Source organism: Carettochelys insculpta, chromosome 6, assembly GCF_033958435.1.
Source record: "Carettochelys insculpta isolate YL-2023 chromosome 6, ASM3395843v1, whole genome shotgun sequence".
Lineage (NCBI taxonomy): Eukaryota > Metazoa > Chordata > Testudines > Carettochelyidae > Carettochelys > Carettochelys insculpta.
Window position 1 is genome coordinate 78852747 of NC_134142.1, and position 21969 is coordinate 78874715.

The 21969-nt window shown below is 45.2% G+C and overlaps 1 protein-coding gene across 9 annotated transcripts in view; it reads left to right on the forward strand.

Annotated features, from left to right (window-relative positions):
• Positions 1-5699, forward strand: part of DENND5A (DENN domain containing 5A) — a 116306-nt gene extending 110607 nt beyond the window's left edge. For 8 of the 9 annotated variants that reach the window (XM_074997429.1, XM_074997431.1, XM_074997433.1 and 5 more), the window contains 3 exons: positions 1739-1862; positions 2901-3069; positions 3877-5699. In XM_074997429.1, the coding sequence (XP_074853530.1) occupies positions 1739-1862; positions 2901-3069; positions 3877-4060 (477 nt within the window). In that variant the 3' untranslated portion in view covers positions 4061-5699. Of the gene's footprint in view, positions 1-1738; positions 1863-2900; positions 3070-3876 lie in introns of those variants that run through there. The other variant, XM_074997437.1, reaches the window with a different exon arrangement.
• The last annotated feature ends 16270 nt before the right edge of the window (positions 5700-21969 follow it).

The following is a 21969-nucleotide window of genomic DNA, read 5'->3' on the forward strand; positions in this document are numbered from 1 at the left end:
CTGCCAGGTAACTGCAGTTTTGTAATCTCGAGATTAGTGCACCCAAAATTGAGTGAAGACAGTCATCTGGTAAATTCGAGCTAACTGAATTAAATTCGATTTTTATCTCGTAATGGAGATGCAGCCTCTGTCTCATCAAGGAATTCTGCCGTTGTAAAACTAATCCTGCATCTGGGTCTGGACAAATTTGAAGTGAATACTTGGATGAAGCCATTGTTCTCAGAGACCCCAAAAGCAAGCCAACCAACAGAATTTACTTTTTCTGACTGCTAAATCAGTAAAACATAGCCTTGAATTCCTCCCAGTAGGCTTTTACTGGGTGTAGTAACATGTGCAGGCAAAAGGTCAAGTCTCTGGAGTACAACATTTTCAGCACATTCAAGAAAAAGCAAGTTTTTGTATCAATCTTTACATTAAATGCTTTCTTAGAGGATCAAACTTATTTCATCCCTGCTTGGTCAGAGCGCCTAGCATTGGAAAACCTCTTTCTCTTTCTTGCAGCATGAGCTAGATTGAATCACTGCAGCAGGTGGTGACCTTTCTGGTCATTAGAGTTAGCCTCTTGGTGGTCATTGTCACCAGTCAGATTTTGTTTTTTAACTGGAAATTGGGAGCTTTATTTGAGACCAGTACTGCACAGTCCTTGCAACTGTGATAGCAGTAATTTCCTAAGCAAATTTAAGAAGTATTCTGTCTTTGGTAAGCATCAAAGTCTGTTCCTTAGGAGCACTGACAGTCTCAGAGCAGAGTAGTTACGTCTCCTGTATTAAGGTTTGCTGTTTATTTGTTCATTAAATTCTTCATATTTGTCATCCAGTCTTAGCCAGTTTCATTCCTTTCTTTTTGCAAAAGTTGTCTGCGTGCCTTAGTGCTTGAGGGCAGATCAGGAGATTTATGTACAAACTACCTTGTTTTGGGTGTCCATATTTAGGTTTACCTGCTTTACACACTGTGTGCATGCCAAAAGTCAAACCCATTGTTCTGGCTCTGTGGACCACCACATGAAGAATAGGAAAATATATTAGTGCTTACCAGAAAATTTCCTTTCTTTGAAAACTAAGATCCAGATCCACAGATTTATCCACCCTGGAGACAAAGGGTTCGTCTAGAAGAGAGATGAAAATTTTCCCAGGGATTTGAATTTGATGTAATTAGAATGTACAGTGCTCTGCAGTTAGAAGAGACATTGTCTCCTGTGCCCAGAAAGTGCATTTTACACAATCTGTCTTGTAGAAAAGGTAGACCTGAATTATTCTGGCTGCGGAAGTTCTCTCAACTAGCGTGAGCTTTAGGAGGCAGGGCACACTGCAGCCAGTGACTGACAGGTCTGCTCTGGCCTTCAGTGTGCAAGCCAGCTGGGCTACCTGGTGAAATGAAGAAGGAAAATTCTCAGGTTAGCAGAGAGAGGTTTTCCTATACAGAGGTCACTAACAGCTCCCACTACAGTAAGGAATAGGATTTTCAAAGTCTAAACATTGCAGGCTCTGACCATGCTGAAGATTTCCATGAGCCTCATTGTGATGGGGTTAACATGAAGTGTCAGAAATCAGCAGATGCTATTGGATTCTCATGATGTTTGGAAATCAGAATACATTTTTGATGTTAACATATGGGTTTAGGAGCTTAACTTTAGGCACCCAGTTAAAAATGTTGGTCATAGGTAACACACATCATTACTTTTCTATGTACAAACTGGAAAACTGAAAAGAGAATGTTTGTTTCCATATGTCCTTGGCAGAGAGGCAGTCTCACTCTGTTGCTGTGTGGAGAGAATGGTCTTGTTTCAGCTCTTGAGCAGGTGTTTCAGCATGGATTTAAATCACCCAGGCTCTTCAAAAATGTCTTTATTTGGGACTTTTTAGGTAAGTGTGAGGAAAACATACCAGCCAGTATGTTGCTGTAAAGTACATATATTTGCATTCTGTAGCATCATCACCACTTTGTATGCCAGATTTTCAGGTGGTGTGAATGATGTACTTCCATTAAAGTCCCTGGAGCTTTGCCAATGTATATCAGCTTGAGGAAGGAACTGATGCAGCATAAGATTCCTTTTTCCCTGATGGTGAACGGAGACTGTGTCTCTGTTCTGTGGGTATTAACATTGACATTATATAGCAAATGTGTTGCACTCTAACATGCTGGGCAGTAGGGTGGTGTTAGCAGTGTTAATTATTTTGAATATTTCGTAAAGAAATGGTGTAAGGATGAATTGGTTACATTGAGGAGTTTAATGTGGTTGAAAGCGTGGGTCAGATTGCCACATGCAGTTTTTAATAGAGACATGTGAAAGATATAATGTGCAGCCAAGTTCTGAGTGGCCAAATTATCTTAATACAATCACTAGAAACTACACAGTGATATTAGTATTCTCGAATCTGTAAACCTTTTAGAAGCGAGTCACTTAAAGAGCACTTCCTAGTTCTGGCTAGGTATTTACATAGCCCTCATCACCAAAGTATCTGATTGCCTCACAATATTAAATAGATGTTAATCCTCTCTGCACTCCTGGGTGGTCAGAAAGATGAGGAACTGAGGCATAAAGTGGAATAAATAACCCAAAATCACACAGGAGGCCTGTGGTTGAAACTGGAATGAAACCCAGGTGTCCTGAGTCCGAATCCAATGTGTCATTGATGACTGTTCTTATACCCACAAAGCTTGTCAGCTTGAGGGTCTTTTAATCGCGTTACAGATGGTCATATAACTTCAGCGTACACTTTTGTAGTAGCTGTTACACTGAAGTATATTGTAGTTGTCTACTATCCCACAGGAACAGAAGCCTGTAGTGCTGCCTCCTTCGTCTCTGTCCTAACCACAACTCCATAGCATATGTATAGTTATTGGTATTTCCGTTGATAAACTCCCCCCGCACCATCATCTATTTTTCTGTTTCTTTCAAGAAAAAGCACAAACATATTATGAGACCCTGGACCAGAATGAAATAGTCCCAGAGGAGAACTGGCAGACTAGAGCCAGGAATTTTTGTCGCTTCATCACTGCTATCAACCACACTCCTAGAAACATTGGGAAGGATGGCAAGTTTCAGATGCTGGTGTGCCTTGGAGCCAGGTATAGAGGAACATTTTGAATCCTATACCTAAGATTTGCCAAGGGTGAGATGAAATCACAAGGGTGCTTGTACTGTGGGGATGGAGTAATGTTGGCAAAGGTCTTGGAGATTTTGAGATAGAGGGTAGTGGTTAATCAAACTCGATGCACATACAAGAGAATCTCAATCAGCCTCAGGTCACAGGCGCACCCAAAATTCAAAAGATCTGAGGTTTCAGAAAATTCATGCAATGTTAAAAAAACAAAACAGTGAACAGTTGGGCAAGGAGAGCAGGGTGGGAGCTCAGTTGACCCTGAATGTAGGGGAATGCCTTGCAAAGGGCCGCTCCCTTTTCCTACAGCCACCAAAAGCTGCCCAAGAGAGTGTGTGAGGGGTGCAGGGTAAGAAGCTGAGATTGAACAACCAGTTGGGGCTACCTGATGATCTGCTTCAGTCCAGCTGAGAGCAGCAATTCTGTGTCCTCCTCTGTGCCCACCGAAACCTTTGGGGAGGTGGCGGCAGTGGGAGGTGTAGGAGCCAGCCCTATGCCAACTGGCAGATTCCTCAGCAGGTGACCAGTGAGTAAGTTCTGCTCCTTTTGCCTTGTCTGCATGGTGCAAAGCAGGAACTGCCGAGCGAATCTGTCCACGAGTATTGTGGCTTTTTACTCTTGAAACAATATGGTTGGCCTTCAGTCTGAGTAGGTTGGACACCCCTGCCTCGACATTCTCTTTCAAAGATGAACACTATTTTGTTAAAAATGAGGCCATTAACTTGGTATTTGTGTTTTGTTTTTGTTTGTTTTCAAATTCTGGAATCTATCTCAGAGACCACCTCTTACACCATTGGATCGCCTTGCTTGCAGACTGTCCAATCACAGCACAGATGTATGAGGACATAGCATTGATTAAAGATCATACCCTTGTTAATTCCTTGATTCGAGTGCTGCAGACCTTGCAAGAGTTCAACATTACGCTGGAGGCTTCTCTCGTCAAGGGAGTAGACATCTGACCTGTCTCATCACAGACAATTTAAAAAAGAGCAACAAGGAACAAATCTGAGTAGTCTGCAGAGGTTCTTTCTGCTAATACATTGTCTTGTGAACTTGTTCATAGCAGCAAAACACAACTTTGACTTTTCCTGAAGGAAATTCAAAAATAGTTCAGAATAAATGGACAGAAGCTGTAAACTCAATGTTAAAAGGGGGAAAAAGGGGGAGGATTTTTTGGTATAAATCTATTTTAGAGTTTATTTGCTGATTTGCTTTTTACACACTTTCATGTGAAAGAGAGAGAGAGAGAACTATTTGTGCAGCTTATTTTAAAGCTGCAATATTTCCTTGCCATAGGTAATATGCTGTGAGCCTTTCAGCATTCTCTGAATTTGCCTTCAGATATGCTGTATGTTGTAAGCCCTAATGTACACACTCCATTTCTGCTAAAGTCATTCTAGAGTTTTTAAACTAATATTTTATATATTAACATTCTTACCAATGTTTGACTTTTTTTTCCCTTTAAATTAATTTGCTTCACTGCTGTGCTGCAAGGAAAACTACAAATTCCAATGTGCCCTTTTTTAATAGCCTCAGAGCACTGATTTGTCAGCAAATCACTTTCCTTTTGTTTGTCAGTATTACTTTTAGTGGGTTCTAGAAGACTGAGCCATGCAAATGGTCAAAGATGAAAGTAATATTTTTCATATTGCACAGAAGAAATTGTATGTTGTATTTTTAACTGATGTTTTTATTTATTTAACCTATCATTGTGTTTTGTAAGATTTTTTTTTTTTTAATCTTATACAATATAACTGGCTATATTATGTTTGTGAGTCAAAATTTACAGTGCGGTCCACTTAAATAAAAAGCCTGGATAAGAGTATGTCTTGCTGGCAAAAAATGTTTGTGTGCAGCAGCCTTTCAAATTGGAATCTGTCTTTGTGCTGAACTCTGTTAACAGCTAAAGAAATAACTCCCAAGTCTCTTGTGCTTTGATTTATATGCTAATGCAAAGGGGACACTGATTAAGCAGATGTCAGTGCCACAGTGAAGAAATGATGCCACTCATAAACATAATTCCCTGTCTCCATTTGAAAGCTTTCTGTGATCTCACTTGACAAGCACAGACTGCATGTAGGATTTGCTGTTGAAATACCAAGCTCTCTTACGTTCTAACTTTACAAGCTGCTGGATTCCGGGATGCTTGTGTATCTTAAATAAAAAGGCTTTGGCTCACACTGATAAATTACAACTTTCAGCATGCTTAGATTTTGTTGCAGTATAGAGCTTGGGATTTGGTGAGTACATAGTGGCAGCTCTGTTCATTTCAATTCTCTGATAAAATGCGTACTTGATTTTCAAGATAAGCCTGGTCAGCATAATGAATTGATGGTCAGTACTTTTGGGCTCTGTAGTTAAGTGGTCTCCACTGTATAAACTTCTCAGCAACATCTTCCTGATTCTGAGGAGCAGAAGGTCATTCTTGGTTGTCAATCCAAAGACTATTGTGGCACCTTTTCTTTATTCCCTTCATTTTAGTAACCTCCTGTGATAAGTTTTATTTCCATAATTTCAAGGTATAGCACATATATTAAATTTTGACTATTTTGCTTTGTCCTATATATTTCATTATTAAATGGTGACTTTTTTTTGTAACTCTTGTTTTCTTTAATCCAAATGAGGGTCTGCCTTGAATGTCTATTAGTGATGGCAAATAGTGGCAGTGTCCAGGCCACACATACTGTCTCTTTGCACTGGATGGATCAAGATACTTGCACAGTTTGGAATTCATGTCACTGGTCATGGAACAGTTTTTCCTGGTTTAATTTTTGGAGGAAGGGGTTAGAATGCAGTGTATCTGTGATTAAAAAAAAACACATTCAACCTGAACAATGCAACAGAGAAGCCTTATATATTCACCACTAAACTAAACCCCACTTTTAATCAAACATCCTGCTCTCTTTCACTCTGCACTCCAGATTGCATTAGGCATGTATATTTCACAGTGGGTATGTCTACATTAGGAAAAAAAATCAGGGTTAACTAATATATTTTATTTAACCCTGACCTAGCCTCAACTCTTGTCTCATACAGGTGCAAGGTAATGTTTACCTTGATTTAGTTGGCTGATGCAGATCCTAGGCAGAAAAGATATGAGACTGGTCAGAGTTAGCTAAAATGTTATCTAACCTCAGCTTCTTTTCCTGACAGAGAGATGGCAAACGAGCATTGGTTTGGTGGTTTGTTGAATTTTGTTACTTCATTGTTCATGGTAAACTGTTTGAAATCCCCACCTGTAGGATGCAAATTATGGGTCTCTGACCCCTGAATGCTTTGGACGATGGTTGCTTTGGATAACACATCAAGCAGATTAAGTTGTTTTTTTTCTTTAGATGATGTTACTACCCAATGTGCATGGTGACATTCAGATACAGAAGGAGAATGCCCAGCATGAGCTAAATCATGGTTTCTCACCTAAAATTCTACGTCATGAAACACAGTCCCTTGATTTCAGAAGAGCAGATGTTGACTGCCTGAGAGAACTGATGGGTAGGATCCACTGGGAAATTCATATGAAGGGGAAAAGAGCTCAGGAGAACGGGCAGTATATTAAAGTGGTCATGTGGAAGGCACAGGAACAAACCATCCCAATGTGCAGTAAGAAATGCAAATATGGTAGGCAACCAGCTTTGCTTACAAGGGAAATCCTTGTCAAGCTTAAACTCAGAAAGGATTGTGTAAGGAGTGGAAACTTGGACAGATGACTAAGGAGGAGTATAAATATGTGGCTGGAGAATGCTGGGCAGTGATCAGCAAAGCAAAACCACAATTGAAACTGCAGCTAACAAGGAATGTGAAGGGCAACAAAAAGGGCTTCTACAGGTATGTTAACAATAAGAGGGTTATCAGGGATGGTGTGAGGCCGTTACTGGATGAGGGAGGTAATCTTGTGACAGATGATGTGCAAAAGGCTGAGGAACTCAATGTTTTTTTTGCCTCAGTCTTCATGAACAAGGTCAGCTCCCTGACTACGGCACTAGGCGGTGCAGTATGGGAAGGAGGTGGGCAGTTCTTGGTGGGGAGAGAATTGGTTAAGAGCTACTTAGAAAAGCTAGACACACACAAATCCCTGGGTCCGGATTTAGTGCATCCAAGGGTACTGAGGGAATTGGCTGATGTCATTGCAGAATCTTTAGCTATTATCTTTGAAAACTTGTGGAGATTGGGAGAGGTCCCAGATGATTGGAAAAAAGCAAGTGTCGTGCCCATCTTTAAAAAGGCAAGAGGGACAATCCAGGGAGCTATAGACCTGTCAGCCTCACCTCAGTCCCTGAAAAAAATATGGAGGGAATCCTCAAGGAATCCATTTTGGAGCACTTGGAAGAGGGGAAAGTGATCAAGAGTAGTCAACATGGATTCACCAACGGCAAGTTGTACCTGACCAATCTTACTAGTTTCTATGGTGAGGTAGCTGGCTCTGTGGACTTGAGCAAGTCAATAGATGTAATATACCTTGACTTTAGCGAAGCGTTTGTTACATTCTTGCCCATAAGATAAGGAAGTATGGATTGGATACGTGGACTGTAAGATGGGTAGAAAACTGGCTTGATGGACAGGCCCAATGGGTAGTGGTCAATGGTTCAGTGTCTGGTTGGTGGGCAGTTTCGAGTGGAGTGCCCCAAGGGTCAGTTCTAGGACTAGTACTGTTCAACATCTTTATTAATGACCTGGATGAGGGGATGGGTTGCACCCTCAGCAAATTTGCAGATGACACTAAACTAGGGGTCAGGTAGATACATTGGAGAGTAGAGATAGGGACCAGAGTGACCTAGACAAATTGGAGGATTGCGCCAAAATAAATTTGATGAGGTTCAACAAGTACAAGTACAGAGACCTGCCCTTGGGACGGAAGAATCCCAAGCACTGTTGCAGGCTGGGGACTGACTGGCTAGGTTGCAGTGCAGCAGAAAAGGACCTGGGGATTACAAAGGATGAGAGGCTGGATATGAGTCGACTGTGTGGCCTTGTAGCCAAGAAGGTTAACGACATATTGGGGTGCATTACAAGAAGCATTTCCAGCACATCTAGAGAAGTTATTATTCCCCTCCACTTGGCACTAGTGCGGCCACATCTGGAGAATTACGTCCAGTTCTGGGCCCCCCAGTGTAGAAAAGATGCAGATGCATTGGAGAGGGTTCAGCAGAGGGCAACGTGAATGATTAGGGATCTGGAGCACATGACCCATGAGGAGAGGCTGAGAGATTTGGGCTTGCTTAGTTTGCAGAAGAGAAGACTGAGGGGTGATCTGATAGTGGTCTTCAACTTTCTGAAAAGGGGCTCTAAAGAGGATGGAGAGAGACTGTTTTCAATGCTGACAGATGGCAGAACAAGGAGCAAAGATCTGAAGTTTCAGAGGGAGAAGTGTAGGTTGGATATTAGGAAAAACTGTTTCACCAGTAGGGTGGTAAAGCACTGGAATGCATTGCCAAGAGAGGTGGTGGAATCTCCGTCCTTAGAGATTTTTAAGTCCTGGCTTGACATAGTCATGGTTGGGGTGATTTAGATGGAGTTGATCCTGCTTTTGGCAGGAGGCTGGACTAGATGACCTTCTGAGGTGCCTTCCAGCCCGAGAATTCTATGGCTATTATTCTATGAGCCATTCCTGTCCCCTTTCATGGACAAAGAAATTCATGTAGGTGCCATTGAAATCCAAAGCAGTTTTGCCACTGACTTCAGTATAACCAATCACTATAGACATGGAAGTGCCATAGGAGATTTCAGTTGCTGCTGAACTAGTGTGGTTTCCTTTGGCACAGAGCCTTTGGTAGAGAACTGTGCTATGAAGCTTGGCACTATGGCAATCTTTGTAAGAAAGCCAGTACATGGTGGATAAAGGAGTAGGGTTAGCTAGAATGTGCAATGGCAGTTTCTTTTGTCAAAGCCACTGGTGGGAACCCACAACCCCACGGCTGCAGTAGCAAATATCCTCACTACAACTTGTCTTTTACACAGTCTGTTTCTTTGAACTAAATAGATACATCCAGGAGTCAACCCAAAGTTAGCCACTTCCACCCCAGTCACTTTTGGCAGGCAGAATCAAATGCAAATGTTCCATGTAATGTGCTACCACGAGTCACATCTGCTATCAGAAAGAATGTTGGTCACCAAATCAGTGTTCCATGAGACAACAGACGGTGCAATCCATTGTGCCAATATACAGAATTCTTTGAAATGAGGCTGCCTTTTCAAAGATGCTGTCCAACAAATAGATGTACCAATTTATTACAGTTTATGGGACAAGAAAGCTGATTTGCAACTTAGGCATGGAGTGGGTAATGCTGTTAATATACACATTTACTGTAGACTTTGAAAGTGTTATGGCCCAAAAATGCAAGTTGTTGTATTAAGCTAAACTTAAAGTGCTGTTTTCATGATAGCATCTTCTTTGAGATGTAAGAAAACAATGGGCAAAAATATCGCTATTTAGATTTCCTTAATATTCAAGAGAAGGGTGGGGAGGGGAGACCCCACAGTCCTGCGGCGGGGGGAAGGGAGGGAGAAGGCTCTTAGCCTGGCTCCCGGCTCCCCACTTGTGGGAAGTGGGAACCTGGCCAGCCATGAGCTGGTCAGCTTCCCAGTTGCCTCAAGTGGCAGGGAGCTGGGAACCAAGTGGCAACCCTCGACTTGCGTGAAAACTTGAGGGTTTACTGTAGTGTGATACTGGTATCTAAGGGTGGTTTTATTGTTTCACATTTAATGTAATACTTGGAAGGTAATAAGTTTGTTTTGAATTTTTAGAAGTAAAATTAATGTCTACAGGAACCTTTTTATCACGTTCTGTGGCTAAAAGCATTTTTATGAACTGAAAACCATTTGACCTGTTCCATTGTGAAGGGTATTTTATAAATTTTAAGAATTCTATGTCTTGGATGTAATAGTTCAAAGTTCCATAATTTTTGGTGTAGTGTTGAATTTATGACTATATAAAGGCTTTGCTTTAGCAAGGAAGCTCTCTACAGAGTTAACCATCATTCTGCATAGTGACAAAAGATTTGTCACCATAATGCAAGAGACAGTAGGAGACCTGAAAATACTTGAAGTATGTGTACTTCTCATCTTTGTAGTTCTTTTCTTTTTATATCGTTTAATACTTAGACACTGGCTGTTACGCCAATTAAGATGCAGCATCAGTTAAGCAAATTACATATTTTACTACATGGAGAATTTACGGGCATTTTTAAGAGTGGGTGTTGAAGTTTACACCACGATGCCTGAGAGCAGGAAACCCAGGTAGTTTACTCTTTTTTTTTTTTTGTAACCATTACGTCAGTCAAGTACTACTGTAACTTGGGAATAGTGAAGTTTTGCATATGTAGCTTATTTGCAGAATTGCAATACAACTCTTCTAATGAGGAACAGCATTAATTTAATGGGGCATTCTTGGCAGCTTCTTATTCCCATCAGGCTAATAATTGTTTCAGTAAAAGGTACGGATGGCTGCATTTTTTACGTCGCAGAGATAGAAAGCCACAGTTTCAGCATCAGATGGAATTGGTTAACATCATTCATTTCATTATGTTCCATGTACACTGTTAAGGAGTATTGGGCAGACTGTTGCCCATGGGCTGCATGCGTCCCACTAGGGCTCCACCTGCAGCCTGCACACCCCTGGCTGCCTTTGTCACAGAGCTCACATGTACCAGAGCCCTGCACTTATCTTCTCCTACCGCTTCACCCCCAGAACTTTTGGAGCATGTGAATTGCCTGGTTTGCACTCTGTCCCCACTTCCCTCTTTCCCTCCCAGAGCGAGAATAGCATGAATCAGCTTCAGGGTTTCAGTTCTGGGAGGGAGGAAAGGAGTGGGGATGGAGCACGAATCATGTGATGCGCAGAGCTGGGAGGGAGAGGGAGGAACAGGTCATTGCAGGGTACTGGTGCCCCAATACACAAGAGATGCATAGGGGTAGGGGAGCTGCTGGGATGCAGGTGGAATCCTAGTGGGCCATAGGCTGTTCCAGCCTACTGGGGTGAAGAAGGGTCACTCACGCATCCCATTCAGGATTGGTGGTGGCTTATCACTTCTGTAAGGACTTAAACTCTTGAAAGCACCAAAGTTAACAAGTGCAAAGGTTGACTTGTTTCCACACGTGCTTCCTTTAAAAAAAATTCTTTTCTTTTGTCTGTAGCAATCAAACCTTGAAAGTGTATTGTAATGTGCTATCCTGCTTGTCGATCATTAGCACAGTACTTAACAGAGCTGGGCCAAAGTACAAAGGTCTGATCCAGATAACATCATCTTTTCTGTTTTGAGGATGTTTTGAATCTGGGATTTTATTTAGCCCTATTTCTAATAGTCATCTAGTTTCTGCTCCCTGTCCTTCCCCCATATGACCCCTAGTTCTCCTTTCTTGCATTGGGCCTTAGGTTCAACCCTTCCACGAGCTTCTCCTGTTCACTGTTGGAAATATGGAACTGTGTGCAATGAGTTAACTACTGTTCCAGCTTGGGATGCTCCCACTCCTTTGTGTTTCTTCTGCATGTGATGAAATCACTGAAGCAGAGTTCTCTGTTGGGAGCCCACTGACTGTATTTGGGGCCCATGAAAGGTTGTGATTACAATACAGCAGTAGTTTTCAACTTGTGGTTGGCAGATTGTGGGGGTCTGTAGACTCTCTGTTTTTCAGAAGAAGGTGCTCTTTTGAAAGCGTTCAGAGTGTCTACATATAAAACATGTTCTTTTAAAAGTAATATAGAAAGAACATGGTGCTCCTTTAAAAATGCTCTTCCACTCCCGTTTCAGGACGAGAGCCTTCCTTCCAAAGAAAGTGTGTAGATGCTCTGCAGTCTGCTCTTTTCGAAAGAGCAGCCCTCCATGGTGCTGGCCAGCTGGTGTGCGGAGGCACCCTGGCCAGCACAAGCGGAGCTCTATGTTCCCTGTGTCTGGCCACATCGGAAAGCTGCAGCATGTTATTGGCTGCAGAGGCATGAGCGAGTCAGCAGCACACAAAGAGTCTGCTGTGCTGTGCTGTACTACTGCTCACTCTATCCACATGCCCAGGAGCCAGGCACCCACCAGAGTAACCCCAGTGAGCCTCACCCAGGTCTGTGGGCGAGGTGCAGGACCACCTCTGCCTCTGGGGTGGGTGGTGGTGGGGAGAAGGAGGTCTTCCTGCAGACAACTGGATGGCACTGCAATGTTGCGGCATTTGCCTGCCTCTCAGGAGGCCTGACCAAATGGGGGCACCCACCACGAACCCCTGACCAGGTGCAGTCAAAAGTCATGGCAGGCCTATGTGAAGGCCAGAGATGCGGGCCACCACTTGGGGGCGGGGGCACCCACCATGTGCCCTCATTCGCAGGACTTGGACTAACTCTTTGGGGCCAAGGAGGCAGCCCTCCTAACCACTGTGCAGGAAAGTGCAGTGCCTGAACAGGAGCACAATAAAGAGGTGGAGGACTAGCCCAAAGCCCCTGGAATGATGTAGCCCCAGGAGCTGGAGCCTGAGCTTGGATTGGAGGAGGAGGGATCCAATGAGGGTGACCTGGTTATAACCATCCTGTCTGGTTCCTCGAACCAGGTGACATTGACCAGAGTCTCCCCTGAGTTCATGAACGGACCCTCAGGTACATACTGTGTGCGTTGGGCACCCTGGGGTGTGGGGAGAGGGAGACCGGCTACACCCCAATCAGCAGCGGGCTGGTAATATGGCCAATGGGATGCAGTGCAGATGCACATAAGATGGTCATGGAGGGTTTCTCTCACCCCACCCCAACCCATCCTTATATGCCTGGTAACGTGGGGCATAGGGTGGCTGCTCATAGCCAGGGCCAACCTCGGCAGCCCACCCCGGCAGCAATGGCTCGTGGTTACCCTCCACGATATTGTGGAGAACACAACACAGTCACCACCGGTGGCACATTCTGGAGACCAACATCCAGCCGCATCAGGAGACAGCTAAAGCACCCCTTTAGGAGCCCAAACGCACACTCCACGGCATTGTGTGCCTGGTTGAGGCATGCATTGAAAAGCTCCTGGCTTACGTCCATGTGCCCTGTGTAGGGCTGCATGAGCCCTGGGTGCAGGGGATGGGGGTGTTGGCCATGGTGCAGGGGTGCATGCTCACATCCTTGACCCTGACCGGGAACTCATGCAGGGGGATTTAGATCCCCTTCTCCATCCTGCACCTGAACTACAAGTTCCAGAAGACCCGGGTATCGTAGGCTTGATCCGGCCAGCCCCCCCACCCCATGTCCATGAAGTGTCTCTTTTGAGTCCACGAGGGCCTGGAGCACCACAGAATCGTAGCCCTTCCTATTGATAAAACGGCCTGTGCTGTGGTCTGGGGCTGGGATGGTGATGGAGGTCCCGTCCAGTGCACTAAAACAATTGGGGAACCCCTGCGCAGCGATCCTGTGATGGTTGCATCAAGGTTCCTGGCATGGACGACCCTCCTCAGAAGAACAGTGTTGATCGCCCTGATGACCTACATGGGATGAAGGGTGTGTATGCATGGTGTTGCACTCCTAGGGACTCCCCCATTGCTTCCAGGGCCATCTCCTCTGTCCCCTACAGGGAACCCTGCCCCCTATTGCCCAGGAGCCCCTTTACCCCTCACTATTTCAGGTGCGATACTTGAGCATGCCTTACCTCCAGGAGTGCCACCCCAACAGTCACCTTGCCCACCCTGAACTGGTGCCCAAACAGATGGGTAGCTGTCTGAGGTGGCCAGCTTCCATATGGCGATGGCAACCTGCTTCTCCAGGGGGAGAGCGGGCCACATGCAGGTGTCCTGGTGCTGGAGTGCGGGTGTGAACCAGTGGCACAGCTCCAGGAAAATCTGCTTTCTCAACCTGGAAGTTCTGCAACCCATGGATGTCATCCCACTCCCCCATCATGAGCTGGTCCCACCACTTGGACCTCCTATGATAGCACTACAGGTATCAGATTGGGTGGCGGACAGGGTGTGGACGTTGCCCTTTGGAGGTGGCTTGCAGAGAGGCGACATGTGGGTGGCTGCCCAAAGGCACTGGAGGGTAGTAAGGAGTGCTGTGCCCAGTAGGTGGACTATGACCTCAAAGAATTGCCTGTTGGGGAGCTGCTGGGGATCCATGACACTGTGAATGGTCATCTGGACCCAGTATCAGGTCTGCTCTGCTGTCTGTAGCAGCGCAGCCCTCAGCATATGCAGGGCGAGGGTTTCAGGGAGGGCCCTTTAAGGGAGTGTCTAGCTGCGGGCTTCGGAAGGGCTTGTCAGCCATGCGACCCCTTCCGCGCTCATTTCCTACCTCATTCTTTCGAAAGAACAGCCAGGGCTCCGTGTGGATGCTCCCTTTCAAAAGAGGGGCTGGTCTTTTTTGAAATGGCAGATCAAGAAGCTCAATCCACTTTTTGATAGACATGCTCTCTTGAAAGCCAATCTTTCAGAAAATAACTTTCGGAAGATCACCTTTCGAAAGAACCTGCTAGTGTAGATGTAGCCTCTAAGATTTCAAGGGGTCCTGCACTGCCACTTGAAATGCTTTACCTATCTGCAAAAGAAAAAAGGTTGAAAATTACTGCTTTAGTGATGCTCAAAAATGTATGTGAGAAAATACATGCAAGTATATGTACACATTAGTACACCCCATACATGTGAAATCAGAGTTGTGTCCTTAGCCTATAAAAATCATGATTATTCAGACTCCAGCTTCCTGAATCTGCTTAAGCTCTTGTTCTGCTTTTCACGAGCTCTGTATTTCAGCTGTGCAACTGAGCGAGGTCCCCTGTTGGAATGATGTACTATTGCTGCAAGTAACCCTTGCTGGGAAGAAATGCAGAGTATCAGCATTAAAATGGGGTAATGGCCTGTGACTGGACCAATATTCTCCTAATATTATTGAAAATATATTTGTTATATTACTATTTTAACGAATTTTTTGTGGATTTTTCTTGAAGAGAAATAAAAAGTAAACTAGAGCCTTTCCTTTATTTCGATGGGAGGGGGGTGCATAAATAATATTTTGTGCTGGGCACAAACATACTTGGTTATAGCTCTGCACTCAGTAGAGAGACGGGGGATGCTAAAAACCTGGAGGGTAACTTAAAAGGAGTTCTTCAAATAGTGTCCCCATGGGTGCTTCCCGCTGGGTGTCAGTGCGTCCTTGCACCAGCACTTGGAGATTCTTCTGTAGCGGTGGTTTCCCCGTGCCGTGAATGTGCAGTAGTGCCTCCTTCTGCTGTCTGATGCGCATGTGGCACAGGCTCCTTAGTACCTTCTCTACTGTCCTCAGCTGTAGACGGCACTTTGTCCTCTCTGCAAACAGAGTTAGATAGCATTAGTTAGTGGTTTTCTGTAGCTCCCCTTTCTCCAAGTTACTTTCCTAGTTTTATTTCACTTTGACTTTTTTTTGCTTGTTTTAAAAAATGTTAGGTAGTTAAGATTTTTTCGTTGCTGCGGCACCACCATGCCAGGCTCCCCGGGCCTTACGGGGTGTGAGACTTGCAGGGGAGCCATGCTGGTTGACTGCCATGCTTCCTGCATCAAGTGTTTGGGTGAGGGTCATCAGACTCAGTCCTGTATGCACAGCTCCAGCTTGACTGCGTGGGCTCGAAAGAATTGAGCCAATAGACTTAAAACCTACTTCTGCGAAAAGCCTCTCTCCAGCCGGGGGCCCCGAGCAACTGTCTGCTAAAGACTCGGGGCAAAACCCAAAGGATTACGGACTCTAGTGTCCCACAGACTCAGCCAGCATCCCTCCCATGCCAGACCCATCCCCAGCACACTCATGGCTTCTGGTGCCATCATCACAGGCCACACCAGTGGAGGAATCTTTAGCAGCCTCATTGGCACCACCGAAAAGGGTGCTTTCGGTGCCGAGCCGCGAGCATTCAGAACTGATGCCATCGGCTCCACTGGCCCTGACCACACCAACACCAGGGCATGGATGGTCTTCTGTCACCATGACCCTGCCCTCTACACCACGCTCTGAGTGCGAAGGGCACTGCTCCAGGTCGTTGCACCAGTCACAGGCTTCTGCACCATGGAAAACCAGGGCTGCAACACCATCCCACCTCCATGCAGAGTTGGTCATGGCACTGAAGTGGCACCACACCACTTTCCCATTGGAACCCTCTGCACTGGGGCACTCATTGGGAAACTCTACGTTGGGGCTGGGCCTGATGCTACCTGGCTCTCAGCACCATTCTTCCCTGGTGCCACCTACCTCCCCATTTCTGGCTGAATGATCGGGGTCACTGCATGCATTGGATGCTAGACCCCTCACCCTGGAAAGAGGTGGTTCCAACTGCCAGAGTGCGTTCTCTTCCTAGCATTTTAGCCTGATGCACTCTGCATGGTAAGACATGCTGCCTACTAAGGCATGTCCTTCCCCTCCTCACCTGTGATTCGTGCACCACCGTTCCCACCACCATGACCAGGCACCACAGTGGTCCTCATGGCAAGCGTGGTCTCCCCATTCTTACACCTAGTCAGTGCCATCCAAGGTGTCAGGATACTGTTCCTCATCACCACAGCCATCAACTTCGGCGCCATAACAGCCGTCTCAGCATTCAGGAACCAAGGAGACCCTGTTGGAAGGGGGACCGGACTCCTCACTACACCTTTTCTCATCCTCACCTGATGACGCGGTACTTTCGGTATTGCCTCCTCCCATGGATGATGCCAGGGCCTTTCAGAGCCCTTTTTTTTTGAATAGTGGCCCAGGCCCAGGAAAAGGATTTGCAGGAGGTGCCTTGTAAACAATACTGGTTCCCTCACATGTTGCAACCCCCCCTCCTTGTCCAGAGAGGTACTGCCAATGGATGAAGCTATAGTGGATCCTGTCAATGTCATCCGGCAAATACCGGCCTCCATTTCTCCCACAAATAAAAGGGCTGATTAAAAAGTACTTTGTGGCCTGCTTATATGGAGTTTTTATTCACACAGCTGCACCCTAACTTGCTGGTGGTAGATGCAGTCTGCAACAAAACCAGATTTTCCACTCTGCCTCCCCAGTACAAAGCCAGTAAAAAAAAAAAAAAAGTGGTGTGTGGAGGGACATAATGGGGCATAATGTGTACTTATCTGGCGTGCTCCTGCTATCAAGTGTGGTGGCATGTGAGCCTTTTGCAATGTTGAGAGGTCCTGGGGGTCCTTGCCCTCGCTGCCCCATGTTTGGGATTTCCAGTTGGGGGTGGTGGTGTTGGGCAATATCAAGGGGAGGCCAGGCAACAGGGTGAGGAAGCTGCATAACCATGAGTTCTGTGGTGGGTTTCCCTCTGCAGTTCCAGCATGGATCGCAGGCAGTTGGTTTGCTCCTTGACAGCCACCAGGAGGTCTGCTGAGTCCTGGTTCCTGGACTGGAGCATGTTTTGTTGACACTGCAGCACACTTTGTCACAACTGCTGGGTTCACTTCCTGTCAAAAGTGGCTTTGTCTTGTTCCCTGTCTGTCTTTTCAAGCTGCTGAAGGTAGGTCCTGTTTGGATGTTTTCTTGTGATGCATCGCAGCAACCTTGTCTCCCCCACTCAGGCTATCTGTTGAAGACAAACTCAAACTTTAGATACAATTTTGAAGTTTGAGACAATGCATTGCCCCATAGAATGAATGATTTGACAATCACTGCAACTCTTGTTTTCCAAGGCCACTTTTGGCTTCTTAAGGATGACGATGAATCAACCTCTTCAGAAAAGAAGCTACTAGTTACCCAGGTCATTTCACTGCAGACATGGTAAGAGCCTGATGTCTTACGGGTTTTGGGAAGGGGGTTTGAAACAAATCCCTGCAAAATGTGAAGTATGGAAAAACACTGTCTCAGTGGCTCGTGGTGGGCTTGGGGGGGTGGTGTCAGGCTGGTAATCTGTAAAGTGCAGAAAATAACTTTCTTGGTGGCTCCTCATAAATCCTGTCCAGGAAAAAAAATATTTAAAGCAGGGAAATCCTGTGCTGGACATACCAGTGTCTGGGAGCAGGATCTGCACAGCTCAGTAGCTACTTGGGGGCGGGGGTGGGGGTGGGCACAAGGAAAACCTCGAGCCCATCAGTCGCATGGCAGTCTTCAGTGGGGGAGCAGCCCTGTAAAATTTAAAGTGAAGAAAAAAACCTTTCTCAGCTGCTTGTTAAGCCTTCACAGCTGTCTGGTTGCAGAGGGGAGCCAGAGAGCCTGCCAGCAGCATAGTGGGAAAAGAGAGGGCCAGGAGATCTCACCAGCTGCACAGAGGTGAAAGACAGAGCCCGCCAGCCATGTGGTGTGGCAGGGCATACCTGGGCAATTTAAATGGACAGGGAGCCGTGCAATAATGTTAACGGAACAAACACTAATGATACTTCCTGTGCTGATTCTAGGTTGCCATAAGAGACATCAGCCTCCTAAGAATAACCAAGAGTGAAAAAGAAAATAAGCCCATACTGCGTGAGCATAGGGCTAGAAAATTTTCCAGAATGCTGTGTGGTGCCATGATGCCAGATTACTTACTGTTTTATCTGGCGTGGCACGGTGTGCTATCATGGAAGCTGTAATAAGTCAGGCCTCCCTAAAAATCTCAGGCGAAAAATAAGAGTACCTGGCTGAGATCTTTGTGGCGAGCTCCAGAAAGGATAAGTGCATCACCCCCAGAAATACTGATGAGCTGTTACGAGGGGCATAGATCCACTGCAGCTAAGGGGGTTTGAAACAAATCCCTGTAAAATGTGAAGTATGGAAAAACACTGTCTCAGTGGCTCGTGGTGGGCTTGGGGGGGTGTTGTCAGGCCAGTAATCTGTAAAGTGCAGAAAAATACTTTCTTGGTGGCTCCTCATAAATCCTGTGCAGGGAAAAAAAAAAATTTAAAGCAGGGAAATCCTGTGCTGGACATACCAGTGTCTGGGGAAAAAAGTGGTGTGCGGGGGGACATAATGGGGCATAACGTGTGCTTATCTGGCGTGTGGGGATACACCCACATGTAGCAATTTAAAAAAATACGTTCAACAGAAGTTAACCTATATCCCAACCCAGCTGCAACCCGCTTGTAGCAGTTTAAAAAATATACTCACCAGAAGAGCCCTCTCCAGCATGGCTGGACCCCAGAGGATCAGGTGCCAAGGGTGGGGGATTGGCTGCAAGGTGACTAACAGCTCTGGGCTGTCACGATCAGCTTCCTCAAGTATCTGCTGAGTGGCACCATCCTCCTCTTCATGAGCCTCTGCTGCCTCCTCCTCACCCTCTCAGCTTTCACCAGAGATCTGATAGTCTCGTGAGGAGTCCACACTACTCTTGGGGAGCATGGCTGGGTCGCTCCCAAGAATGGCGTCAAGCTGCTTGTAATAGCCCATTGATTTCTCTCACCTTCTGATAATTCTGTCTGAGCTCCTTGATTTTGACCCTGCATTGCTGAGCAGCCCTGGGGTGCCCTTTCCCCATCATGCCCTGGAAAATCTTCTCATAAATGTCCGCATTTCTTTTGCTTCGCAGTCTGCTCAGCACAGTTTCTTCACCCCACACAGAAATGAGATCCTGGATATTATTATGGCTGTATGCTGGGGCTCTTTTGCAACCCTAAGAACCCATGATGGCTAGGTGTGATGCCTTCTGAGGTGTGCTCCTCAGGTGCACTCTCCACGCTGGTCAGAAAGAAAATGAATTAAATTTCCCGGGCTTCCTATTATCTACTTCCTGTGCGCCTGGAGAGCAATGAAAGTGAAAGTGGCCAGAATGGACACCTGGGGGGCATTGTGGGATATCCATGGGATACCTCTGGAGGTCAGTAAAATAGATTTAAAGTAACAGTGTTTCCGCATTTGCATTAATTCAACCTTTTAACTTTTAACGTTACACTGCATCAGAGGGGTGGGGCAAGAAAGTCAACCTTAGCACCCCTTAAAATCAACCTAATAGTGTTTGCAGAGAAGACAGTCACATTGTAATATTGAGCTAAGTGCCTTAAAATCGACTTTATGATGCAGTGTAGACATAGCCTCAGAGTCTTTGTAGCTGGGTGGGCTGTGGAATTTAATTTCAAGATTTCATATTTACTATACAAGGTGTTTTGGAAGGAAGGGTGTTTACAAATTATGAAAAAGATACTAACTGAAAGATGAAGATAAATTACAAAGTGTTATTGATTATTAAATATAAATTCACTATTCGCTGTTTGGAAGATTTTCTGACAGCTTTTTCCTGGATGGAGGTTTTTAGCAGCAGCAGCAAAATAAAAAGGTACTTGCCTCTTTTCCTGGGCAATCTTCTCCCCATTCCAGACAGCCTGACCAAACTTAAATTTAGCCTTTGGAAGCTCATGTGCATTATCTCCAGTGAGGTGAATTTCACTCCCCCTCTCTCCACAGAGGGAAATAATCCTAGTTCATGAAATGCTTTAACTAGATGGCGCTGTTGACTTGAGATCTTTGAGCTCCAAAGACATACTGTAAGTTTCACTATTTGTGCTATGGTTCATATATTTGGAGACCAAAAATACCATATCCACTATAATTTGGGTCTCTAGTTTTTCCCCATGTCTGTTCAAATATTAGTTCCTTGTAGGTTCCTAGTTTTTAGGATTCCCACATTACATCAGTGGGGACTGCTTAGTTTGGAACGTTCTTTCTTGGATCTCTTTGTCATGAGCCTAAATCAACAGTTCCCAATCTTTTCCAGCTGGGGACTCATTTTGACAATTCAAGAAGACTTTGTAACCCAAGGCAATCCAAAAATGGGGTTAGGGGAACAGTACCGTAACTAGCTAATTTTGCACCTGAGGCAAGAATATAAAATTGTGCTCCCTTGTGTTTATATATTGATAGTAGTTATTTCATACAAAAAGGGAAAATACATTAATAATAATAATAATAATAATAAAATAATTACTATGTTATAGTTAATTGTTATTTTATTGTTATAGTTGATCTGAGTTGTGGTGGGGGAAAGACCCTCATCCCCAAACTGCTCCTCCCCCACTCCCCCCATCTTAAATGCCACACTCAGAGGCTGGGAGGGAGTCACCTTCAGGTGCTGGGAGGGAGTCCCACTTAGGGGCTAGAGGGAGTCACTTGGGGGCTGGGAGAGTCGCACTTAGAGGATGGAGGGACTGGGGGAGTCACATGCAGGGGTTGGAGGGGCTGGGGGAGTCACTCTTGGGCTGGGGGGACTGAGAGGGTCCCACTCAGGGGTTAGGGGGAGATACAAACAAAAAAATGAAAACTGACAAATCAGCTACCTAGAACAGAAGGGGAGGCAAAAAGAGAGAAAGGAGGGATGCAAATTACTTACTGCAACAGTCTGTTAAGTGGCTTGCCTGGGATGACTATGAATATCAAAGGTGGAGAAGCTGTCTTTGTAATGTGTAATTAATTGCTTCTCTATTGAGAGAGAGAACTGCTTGATGTGGCAGTGTTAAGGAGCTGCAAATGGCTCCTTTAAGAGCCACAAGCAGCTCTGAGCTGCTGGCGACTCTTAATAAATCTCACCATGAGTCATGTTTGGGTCCCAATCCATAGGTTGGGAATCCCTGGTATAAATGTTATTTACTCTTTTTACCCCATCTACATGCAGAAGTAGCAGTTTGGCTAGGTGAAAGGATATGGAAGGAGGAACTGTTGGCTCCACAACACTTCTCCTTTTACCTCATTGTAGCTATTATGTAGGGAACAATGCCCTAGACAAACATGTCCATCCTGTGTCGATGCAGAGAGGTCCAGAACTTCAGTTTGACGAGTAATTCACCATAAAACTGCTTGGTACAAACTGTGTGTGCCTGAAAATCTTATTATCTGTTTGTAATTGCATTATAATGTTTTTACTAGCTGTGGTTTTAAATGCCACTGAAATTTTGGATGGTTATGACTGTCAATATGAGGACTGTACAGTGCAGATCATTGCCTAAAGCTGTTACGAAAATAGTGTATTTTCCCATGTTGAAAGGTAATCTTGGCCTTGGAAACCAACTCATCAAGGCTCCCTAATGAGACACA